Raw genomic sequence first — 12107 nt, forward strand, 5'->3', positions numbered from 1 at the left:
AACACACAATCTACCAGAGCTTTCGACACATATCGTGTCTTCTTCAGTGGTTCTTGGTTAGTCTTTCTTTGGATATTTTGTCAAGTTTTGGTCTACTTTTTTACACATCAGTTGGCTTGGCACTTGAAGTGTCAAGCCGTTTGCTGTGCAACAAAGAAAGAAAAGAAATTCGCTCCTAACTAATTTCAAACAACTGATGTGTAAAAAAGTAGACCAAAACTTGACAAAATATCCAAAGAAAGACTAACCAAGAACCACTGAAGAAGACACGATATTTGTCGAAAGCTCTGGTAGATTGTGTGTTTTATTTTGGATTGCACCCAATACACCGACGCTCACCGGAAGGACATTCATGTCCTAAAAATACGAGAGGTAATAAAGGTTCTACTTATTTTAAATTGCTTTAGTACCCTCAGTCATAGCCTTATGCCCTAGACACACTTAAGACTTAAGCCGAGAGACGACAGTGGCAAATGATGGAATTGAAGTCTAACCGTTATTTCGAATATAATTCCGCTAAGCCGTCTCTCGGCTAATCCTCAGGTCTGTCAAGGCCCTTCCCGTCAAATAATATCTGCAGATATCTTTAAGATTTCTGTAGAGAAAATCTACACCTCTACAGAATATCTGCAGATAAATTCTGTAGATATTCTTACGAATTTTATTTGGGCTTGGGACAAAATTCGTCAGAATATTTCGGCAGATTTTCTGACGAATCTCTAAACGAATTTCTGTAGATATTCTGTAGATTTTTTCTACATTCCAGACTTTCCAGACAAGATGTGTCAGAAGAGATGGAAAAATTTTTCACTGAAGTTTGCAAAATTCTATAGAGTTATTCTTAGTGATATCACGGTGTTTATATAAAATAAAGAATTCTGCGACGCCGTGTTACAAGTAGAGAAAAGTGAAGTGAAAACTTTAAACAGAGTGTCGACCAAAATTTCGTGTTTTTGTATCATTCGATTGGCGATTTTTAAGAAATTAGTTTTTGCTCGCAGTTTTTTTACTTATCTAAAATGTGTACTCGGTAATGCTTGTTAAGCAGAGCATACAATTTTCTTTATAACTTCTACAGTTTCTTCATAAATCAACAATATTTTTGTGAAGTAATGGAGGTTATGCAGATTTTCTAGGGAGAAATTCTGCCGAGAATCTGCAGATTTTCTCTGAATGTACTAGAATATACCGTTAAAATTCAAAAAAATCTCCGAGTAAAATCGGCAGGTAGAGCAATGATTTGACGGGTTACTAACATTATTTTGAAGGTTTAAATTGATTTTGACCTTTCGTTTGTTCGCTGTCGTCAGTTTTGTGTGACAGGTCAGAGAAAAAACAGCAAAATTCCTTGTGCAACATTTTTCATTTTCAAAGTGCAAAAAAACCATCTTAGTTACTCCGACTGTTGCAAATATTATATTTACTGAAAGGTATGTTATTTTACTTCATATATTTCGTTTAATAACCATAAAAAATTGAAATTGTGATTATTGGGAGCAGAAAATGAAGATACTCTCTGGAGCCTTTTGGGTGGTTAGATGTAAAAATTAAAAAAAAAAAACAGTAATAAGCCCAGATAAGCTTATAGTAGCTGAGATTCTTCTGAACTGGGAATGTGTGAAAATTCTATTGTGAATTGCATTTTGGAGGTAAAGAATCGCGTAGAGCAAATGTTTTCTATTTTAAATAGTCTGAGTGCAGAAGGCCAACGGAAGAACAAAAGTTCATTGAAATCGGTTAATAAACATTAGAGATAGAGTCCGGTCCATATAGATATAGTAAGGGTCCCGATACAGTGGGTTGGTGTAGAAATGGATGAGACCCATCGTTAGAAAGATCTCGATCTTAGTTACAATATATACTAAAATTTCATCGAAATCGCAAAATAAACACCAAAAATGCAGTCAGGTCAAGACATTTTTGATTATAGCTCGGGACAGGGAACATCGAGGGAGGAGTGCGATCCACCGTTGGAAAGGTCTCGACCTTAGCTACAACATACTAAAATTTAAAGAAAAAGCATCGTCTAGTTTTCGAAATATTAGAAATAAAATTTTCGAAAATCGATTTTTCGATTAATCGGATATTCGATTAAAGACGATTCTAGTGAATAATTCTTGTTGTTATACGTAAATTGTGAAGTAAATTTAAAAGTTGTTCATTTTCAAAGGACTACTACTTCATTTCAGCAGAAATATCTGCATAAAAACCCACGAAAGTTATGTTTTGTGAGTTCCAAAAAATGTTAAGCCTTGTTTGTAGTGTGTTAGTAACTGACTTGGCTATGAACTAGCTTAGTCGTCTCTGGACTTTAGTCGTAAGTGTGTCTAGGGCATAAGATATCTCTTCTAAAGGATTAACTCACAGGATAGTATGCTGAACACCGTTACGGCTTAAACCTAGAGATAGCTTATCGCAATTATAATCAAAATAATGATTTGATTGCATTCCCATCAGTTTCCCCCTAAGCCGTCTTTTGGCCTAAAGCGTAAGTCTATCTACGGCACAACATAAGAATGATCTTAGGAGAAATCGGCTCCCGGCGCCACTCTAAGCGACATCTATGATGTCAATTCAAATACCAAACAGGAGTTTAATCGTTTGGAAGAAGCTAGTGCTAACAGCAGTCGCTAACACAATTATCCGAGCATGAAAGTTAAACTACTGTTCACTATTCTTTTTTTTTATTTTTTTTAAAGGTGCCGTAAAAATTATCGAATACTCCTGCTTCTATATTGTCAGTTTTTTAAAGCTTTTTTGTTTATTTACCGGTTAAATTATCTACCTTTAATCTTTAGAAATGGTCTAAGTCCAAATACAGAAAAAGTATTGAAAATAATTTGTGTAATATGAGTTAAATAATTTGAGGAAAGTTTTATTATTATCCCTAGTTATCTATAGTCTTATCAACTCTGAAATGTACTTCCTTGAATGATTAATTAGAAGCAGAAAAAAGTACTCACCGTCCAAGATCAAGAAGACTGTCGAGAAGATTGACGTTCTTGTTGTCTGATCCGCTCGGGGAATCACTATGGAGACCAGGATCACCAGGATGGATGAGAAGGACGAGGAAGATGCCAAGGCAGGCATTGAAGAAGGATGTGGAGGCAAAGTAGATGAGTGTCCTCAGGGCAATTTTTCCATTCATGCGAGCATTTAGGCTAGCTGATCCGGCAATCAAACTGGAGATGATGAGGGGAAGGATCATGAGTTTGAGGACACGCATAAAGAGTTCTCCCGGATAGGAAATCAACATGATGTAGTCTTTGCTGAGGTTGAGTGGCCTCAGACTGAAACCTATTCCAGAAAGAGAGAGAGATAATTTTCAATTTATCAGCAATTGATCATCATTGAGGACAGACACATTCCAATTGACCCCTTGCGACTCTATTTGTGACTGCTTGGCGGCAAATTCATCTCAATTGAATTGTAATCTGATGCTTATTTGTTCTTGAACTTGCAGATTTGCTTCAACATAAACAGACGAATTAATGGATAAGTCTTTCATTTTTTTTAGCTGACTTTGGATATATGCAGATTTCTTCGTGATAATCATGACGCACATTTGTGCATTCAAAATATTTTTGTTTGGAATGAAAAAATTTCCATGAGTCTCTATTCTTTTTTTATATAGAAAATCCATCCGCTAATTGGCTCATCGTCAAAATCCAATTTACGTTTCTCATGCAACTTTTCCTCGTCAATGTCCACGCAATGCATTTTCCGCCACATTTTCCGTCTCATTGCCATGCAGCCTGGCACAGAATGGTAGAGTTTTCGCATGCCAGAACTGTTCTCCATGTCAAGTCAATTCCATTCATCGAGTTGGTTGCAAGTTCAAGAGGGGGCTCATCAATCGAAATATAAATTGCTACATCACGTGTCTAAATATCATCTCACATAGAGACACAAAATTCTCATGCAAAAACCACCGACGTCAAAGAATACTTCCTCCATGACAAATGAACTCCTTATCGTTCGATAAAATTATAATTCATTGCGTGGGATATTTTAATATTGTAGAATATTATTTGGAAATGGTAGGAATGGATTCCTATTCACGTTACACCACTGAATTGTCTTGAAAAGGGATGATTGCCCTTCTGAATAATTGATATTCACCTCCAAAATTGATTTTCTCTTATTCGTTGGAATTGAATACCCAAGAAACAAAAACAAATTTGAACACATCAAAATTGGACTTTCGCTATATTTACAACATTTCCAACCGTTTCTTTTTTAATTGAAGAACAATATAAATTTAAAAAAATATAAAATTAATTTAAAATATTATTACAGAAAAATTCTTTTACACATGGAACAACACTTTTTTCTCAAAGAGGCCTAAGCTAAGTCTCGGCTAAGTTTCTAATCTGAAGCCCGCATAAAGCTTGAAAGCCTTGAAATATAGACAGACTCATTCCCGCGAATATTTAGTTCGTAATCCCCTAGAAAAATTTACGACTTAAGCCGAAAGACGGCTTGGTGGGAAACTGATGAAAATGTAATTTACTTATCTGAACACTATTTTGATTATTAATTACGTTGAGCCGTGTCTCGGCTTAAGTCGTAAGTATCTAGGGCATAAAATTTGGCAGTAAAGAATCATGTTATGGAAATATATGCAAGGAACACTTTAATTCATTATCCTAAACCCTTAGAGTAGGTATGATAAGTTTGAGAAAATCCTTGACTGTTAAATTTTAGAAGCTTAATATTCCCAAAGATTAGTCTAAGTGTGTCTGGGTTCGATGATCTCAAAACCCTAAAGAACAATATTTTCAAAACCTTAGCTCAATGGATGGCTCAATAAACTTAAGGTTTAGCAAAGATTTAAGTTTTTCTATTAAAGAGTCCCGGTCAAGATCCCGGAGGGGCCGAAATCCTGAATGGGTCACAATCCAAAAAGATTAAGTTTTCCAAATCGATCAAAATCCCGAAAAACCAAAATTCCAAAGGCTAAAATCCGAAATTCTTACAAATATCATATCTACTCCCACGGTTGCACACGCACTTGCTGGAATCAAACAGAAATTTTCTAGGTTTCGGAAATTTATTCCACTTATTGTCTTCCGTATAATTTCGTCAATTTCAGGATTTTAAGCGTTTTAAGTATTGAGTATTTTGGCTTTTCGGGATTTTGGCTCTTTTGGATTTTGACATTCGGGCTTTTGTTTTTTTTTAGATTGTGGTTTATTCGGGATTTCGAAATATTCAGGATTTCGATTCATTCGGGATCTTGGCTTTCCGGATTTCGACCCATTAGGGAATTTGCCTTTTCATAATTTTGACTTCACGGGATTTTGGCTTTTCGGAATTCTGGTTAATTATTAAATTTTGACCCATTTGGGATTTCGACCCATTCGGGATTTTCTCTGGCACCACTATTGATCAATAAAAAAAAATTCGCATCTATTTGCATCAAAGATGAATGTTTCACTGAGAAGTCTTTTGGAGATTCTTTGAGGCTAAGTTATTCCGAAAAGCACTTTAGGAGTCATTTTCGGATATTCTTAGGTGATTTCATAGTAAACTCAAGACTTATACATTTCCTGAACCACTGGGAATAATATTGAGAATATGAATATCAATAGATACCGCTATTCCACTATTTTGCTTTCCAGGAATTTTCGCGGAAGAATGATAGCTAATGCCTTTTATTGACGAGAGTTTCGATCTCAATGGGGCTGCTACATTAATGAACAGATTTCCATCCTCACAGAGTCATGATTTTATTGAAAGAAAACAAGTTAACTAGATACTAGAAACCTTTCGTCGCGGAAAGTATGTATAGCGCGTTCAATACCGTTCTGTTCCGAATTGCAAAATGCCTCTTATTCCTATAGGTATCGCTTAATTCGATCTGAATAGCAGCATTCTACACTCGCGTATTTTCTTGTATTTTAAAATTTTCCAATATGTATTTAAATAATATACACAAAAAGTAATCTAGAGCAGACAAAGAATCAATTTATGTAGGGTAAAGTGGTACAAGTTGGACAATGGTACAATTTGGACAAGGCTTTTTGTCTTGATAAATTTAGTACTTCATTTTTATTTATATATTTTTAATGCTTTAGTTTTATAATTTGGTTCCTTGTGGTTAAAAACAAATTTTGTACTGTATTTATCAAGAAAAAAGCCATGTCCAACTTGTATCGGCGAATTGTCCAACTTGTAACACTAATTCCAAATTATATCACTTTACCCTATGTGTTCAATAATTTTTCAAAATTTAAACTTGAAACTTGAAGTTTCCGAATTTGGAACAAAAAAGGCTACTTGGGTTAGCGAGTCATATAAAAGCCTAAGATCTTGGTAAATAATTTAATAAATCAGAATGACTGAAACCTCTATAAATACTGTGAGAATCTTTGAAAATTAATGAATTTTCCCAGAAAATTTATCACAATATTTAATGGTAAAATAATTAAATTTTAATAACGCTTACTTTTAGTATTGATATGCCCCTACCGAAGATCCACATTAGAGTACTCATAAAATGTCATGTTATTTACCAGTTAGCAGGAAAATGATTCTACCGTCTATTTCTGACTAAAATTGCAGTTATACATAAATTATAATTTTGAAGCGTTATTTTGAAATGCAAAGGTGGGAGCTTACCAACTGCTTATAAAAGTTTTGTTTAACAAATATATAAAAGCAGATGGAAACTAAACATTCCACTAAAATATTGCTTTTTATTGAAACTTGTGTTTGTTGATTTATTTCTTCATACCAAGAAATATTTTTCATTAAAGAAAAAACTTAACAGAAAATAATAATGCTCCAAGTATGCTTTTAAAATATTTGATACCAGTTAATAAAAGCTTTTATGTATGATGTCAGAAAAATCTTAATATTTCTCGTCTATTTTGTAAAGTAAAGAATTATTTTGAGGAACTTTTAGTATCGAACTTTTTTCCGAAAGATAGATCCATGAAAATAGTATTTTGTTAGTTTACTGATACATTAGAATGACAACACTTTTTGGCAACACTTTAGTGAACCTTCTAATGTGTATAGAAATTCTGTAACAGTCAAGGGGAATTCATAAACTGTTTTTATTGCATGCTTTTACTCTTTACGTTATAAACTAATATAATTAAAACATTTTATTGCTGCTTACGTATATCTGCAAAATTAAAAAAAAAATCTAATATTTCACAATCTTTAGGCTTTTAAAAATGAACAAGGCGTCAGTAATTAAGTTTTGAATCACATATAGTTAAATAACAATCTCTAATGAAGTACTTGTGGTACGTCATAAACTTAATTTCGTCTATAATATCTTGTATATCAAACTCTGAAAAGTGTATCTTGGAAGCAATTCCAAAAAAATGAACTTCTGTAAAAGATCTTTAAATTACAAAAAAAAGTCTTATTGAATTCATAACTGTTTATATTTCTGTCAAACAGATTTTATTTTAATATTTCCAGACAGATCAGGTACGTAAATACATTTTATTGTCTTTTTAAGTAATCATAAATGTACGTTTACCTTTTTTATAACGAAAGTTATTTCAGAAGTCAAACACCTAGTCATAATACAAAATAAAGAAATATAAAAATTCAAATAAAAGTTACTGTAAATTGAAATAAGAATAAAAATTAAATTACCAACATTTTTTTTAATTTAATTACCAATTGAAATGAAAATTTCAAACATTCTTATTTAAATTTCTTTCTTATTTAAATTAGATTGGTTAATAAATAATCTCCGTAAAGCAGTTTGTTCTTGAGAAATTCAAAAACGAATATTTTTCGTCAGAGATGAACGAAAAGATCGCCTAGATTATTCCAACAACATTACTCACTAAAAACCGGAAATCATAATGAAAATCTTAGTTAACAGACATACGGCAAAAACAGATAAAATAAGTCATATCAAAAAACTTGAGATTTCTAAATTCCAAAACTAAGTACAAATGCACAGTACCTGCTCTCTTATTCGGATCGGAGTTATTCGGATTCATTCAGATCTCATCTTAACGGTTTTATTAAAAATGTACTCAAGTTTATATAGTAAAAATTTGTTAATCAGAGATGTTTACGTTGAATAAATAGTTTATAAAAATAAAGAATTTTCTAATAATGATTTGTAAAATTAATCATGTATTACAATACAGGGTGGCCCAATTAAAGTGCAACCTCTTAGAGCCTCTGTATTTTTTTTAATTCAGAATGAATTTTGTTGGTGTGAACAAGAATATGTCAGAAATCTATCAATATTTGAGAAATCTATTTTATATTTTCGAAACATTAAAAATTTTATTTAAATTTTCAAATTTTAGAACCATTTAGAACGGCATACGATCCCTTCCCTGCCGATGAACGCGACGAAAACTGCCTGAACATGAGTTTTCGGAATATGAGAAAATTCACAACGAAGGACTAGCTTTAGCTCATTGATACTTTGGTATATTTTAATCCTAATCCTGACCAACAAGATGACTCTTTTGGAGAAGTCAAACGATTTTACATCCGGAGATCGTAAAGGTCATTTTGCTCAAGAAATGAACAACGAAACACTATTCTTCATCCAAACTTGTTAGACGCAATTTTTTTCAAAGGTGTCAAGTTTGGTTCGAACTTCCAGTACTTCTTACTGAAATTTTTGTATGTCCATGGCTTCAAAAAACCTTCCAAAATAATTTCCAGATACATATTGTAATTCATTTTAACGCTACAGTCAGAAAATCCCAGTAGAAAGCGATAAATTTGCCTTCATGGAAGTGTAAACCTTCCACTGTGGTCCTTATGCCCTAGACACACTTAAGACTTAAGCCGAGAGATGGCTTAGTGGAAAATGATAGAAATGTGGTTTAACCATTATTTCGAATATAATTACGCTGAGTCGTCTCTCGGCTAATCCTCAAGTTTGTCAAGGCCCTTACTTGCTTTCGATGGCTATTCGAATGTTTGTTTGTTCATCAATCGCTCAAATAATGAAAGTATTTCTCATCAGAAAGGATGACCTTCTGCAACTGACCATCAATGTACAAGCGAATTTACTCTTTCACTCGACGGACCATAACATTTTTTGAGGATCGATGAAATTTTGTCCTTTTTGGGATTTTTAAGGCTTCATATAGATGTTCTTCTCCAAAATTCGTTTCATTGTATGCGATACATGTGTCTCATAGATCGTTTGTTTTCAGCCGAGATGCGGATTTCGTTCAATTTTATTATTAACTTTGGAAACAATGATTAGTCCACCTTCATCAAAGCATTATAAAATGCTACTATAGTATCACTTTACCAAGTCATTTAGAAGAATGAAAAGTTCAATTACATTTAGGTTTTAAAGAGTTCAAACGATAGCTTCTTTCACCAGTTCAGTAAAATATAGCGATAACAAAATATCACGCCTGAGTTCCATTGCGGATTAAAAAAAATTACATAATATTTTTGGAAATGCTTTTATGAGCTTTTAATCAATATAATGAGCTATCATTAATCATTATGCAAAATATGAACCCGCTGTTGCCAAAATGGTTTGTAAGTTATGCGCTCAGAATCTTTTCCCTTTTTTCAGTCACCCTGTAAATTGTTCCAAAACCATTATTTATTAAAAACCGGAAATAGGAAAAGCAGAAATTTATAAATTCCGAAATTTTACTATGTAATGTAAAATGCCCTGGTAGTCGGCCCTGTAGTAAAATATAAGAGTGTGCCAAACGTTTAAGGCATTTGTAGAAGACAAAGAAATTAAGAATATTAAATTTCATTTTCGGGAGCTTCGCGTAACTAAGAAAACCAGTAAGTACATCTTCTTGTAGTTTTCTATTTATAGGTTATTTAATTGCTCTTTAATAGCGACAAAATGAGTAAAAATCTCTTAATGTAACAAAACAAATGAGGTAAAGGTCATAAGATGTGTTAGGTAGAATAACTTACATAGGGGGATGTTGGGCGTTTTTGAATTGGGATACCTTTGAAACTCGACATTTTTCTCCTATTTATAAATGGAATTGGATATTACTATGATATAATTTCGCTGCATAAAGCAGTTTTGAAGCTAAATTACATTATGATAAGCCTCAATTCTTCACAGGTACTCAAATTGAGACGCTCACTCAGAGCAGAAGTGGAATGTTTTAATAGGAAAATGCATATAATGGAGACCACTTCTGCTCTGAGCGTCTCAATTCAATGCTGCCTCACTTCCCCCTAGCTACTTGTACTACGCTATAGTTCGGTTAATTCTAATAGAGCTTAAGGACAATTGTTTTAAATATTCTTGGATTCGAAAATGATCAGCTGCCAAAAAATCATTTAACCATGAAATTCAGATTAGTAGATATGTATATCTAAAATTACTTATTAAACCTAATTAATTAAACGTAATCATCTTATCTTTGTTAAGTGGATTTAAAATAATAAAATTTATTTTTGTTGATTTTTTCTGTACTCTTTTAGAAATTACCTGTACAATTTTTTCGTTTTTGATTGTAAATTTTTTTGAACCTGTTCAAATTACGTATTCAAGCTTGAAAAACTATGAAATCGTTATTTAGGTATAACTTTACGTGTTACCACGACCACTAAAATCTTCTTCCAAGAGTTTTTTTTATTTTTACTAAATTTTATTTCAACGTTTATTTCTGGGATTATTCTTTAAATCACTCTTTCAGAACTATGTTGTATTCAAATCAGTATTCTACGATAAAACTAAATTTATTTTAATTATTTGTAACTTGTTTTTGTATCAATTATTAACCTTTAAAGCTGAAACTCACCCAATTTTAAAATATAAGGGGAAGGGAGGCACCTTTGAATTGCGGTACCTTTGATATTGGGATTTTTTTCCTATTTTCCAAAAAAAAAGTGAAACTTGTCATAATGTAATTGAACTTCACAATGGGTATGTAAGGGTAAACTATATCGTGGTAAAGTCCAATTCTATTTTAAATAAGTGAAAGAACAATATATTAAAGGTACCCCAATTTATAGTTGCCTCACTTTCCCTTAATTTCATTGATATTAAAATAGTAATTTTTATGCATTCCATTCTTTAAGTATTCACTTTCTAAAGCCATAAATACTGAAAATTCTAATATGCTTTTGCATCCTGAAATAAATTTTTAAACTTCAAATTTTTAATTCGTTCTTTAAAGATTGCATTATATTCACAAATAAATATCTCTAATTTTAAAGTGTCGATTTTCTTTAAGCAATTTTACTATAATGTAACAAACACTACTATAGCAAAGTTGAAGTAAAAATATTCAATTTCCACAGGTTTTTTTTTCCAATTTTAAAGCTTGTCACTAAAAGACTTTTAAAACTTTAAATGCTGAAAATTTTAGACACTGTGAAATTGAGTAGTAAAATATTAAATTTCGTCAGCACAATATTAAAATTGAAGCAGAATTCAATTAAGAACTTGCAACTAAAAAAGTTATCATAAAATTTTTGAAAAAAAAGAAAATAAAGGATAATTCATTTTATTTCAAATTAGTCTCACTTTTATTAATATTCCGGTTATTATTGACTTAAATTTATAATTTTACTGATCAAATTTAATTCTTCACTGCTCATTTTTTTTTCTTTTCCCAAATTTCAAGGTAAGCTTGAAATTTGCGTAATTCTTCTGAATAAGATATCTTTACGTTTGGCACCTTTTTTTAAGTAAAATTCTTAAGCTTTCCATTTTATGTCTCGTTATATATTATTTTCATTGCTTTTTTTTATTAATTTCATTACTTGGTTTAATATTTTTTCATTGTTTATTTTCAAATAGTTTTTAGTATATTTTCATATAATTCAGTATAATAAGTATATTGTACATCTTACTGATTCTTTTGTATTATGGCATCTATACACTAATAGAAATTTCTTTTAAAAAATGCCTTTTTAAAGAAAATTTCCCCTATCCTTGTAGGCAGAAACGTCAGAATTATTTTAAAAAAAGGCAATTTTTGACAAAAATTTCTTCTAGTGTGTATAGACACCATTACACAAAAAATCGTAAAATTGTTCGTAATTGAGAATTCCTACTGGGGACTTGCAAAATGCTTGTAAATTGTTTAATCCATTAAAATATTCCTAAAAGTTTGTATTTTTTCACAAAAATTTCACACCAAAAAGTGTTTGTAAAATTT

General features: G+C 31.7%; 1 protein-coding gene across 6 annotated transcripts in view; it reads right to left on the reverse strand.

The window, feature by feature from the left end:
* LOC129805193 (excitatory amino acid transporter) overlaps nucleotides 1–12107 on the reverse strand; it is a 41156-nt gene that overhangs the window by 10658 nt on the left and 18391 nt on the right. For all 6 annotated transcript variants that reach the window (XM_055852959.1, XM_055852957.1, XM_055852958.1 and 3 more), the window contains one exon: nucleotides 2964–3297. In XM_055852959.1, coding sequence (XP_055708934.1) covers nucleotides 2964–3297 — 334 coding nt within the window. The remainder of the gene's footprint in view (nucleotides 1–2963; nucleotides 3298–12107) is intronic.

This window comes from Phlebotomus papatasi, chromosome 3, assembly GCF_024763615.1.
Source record: "Phlebotomus papatasi isolate M1 chromosome 3, Ppap_2.1, whole genome shotgun sequence".
In the NCBI taxonomy this organism is placed as follows: domain Eukaryota; kingdom Metazoa; phylum Arthropoda; class Insecta; order Diptera; family Psychodidae; genus Phlebotomus; species Phlebotomus papatasi.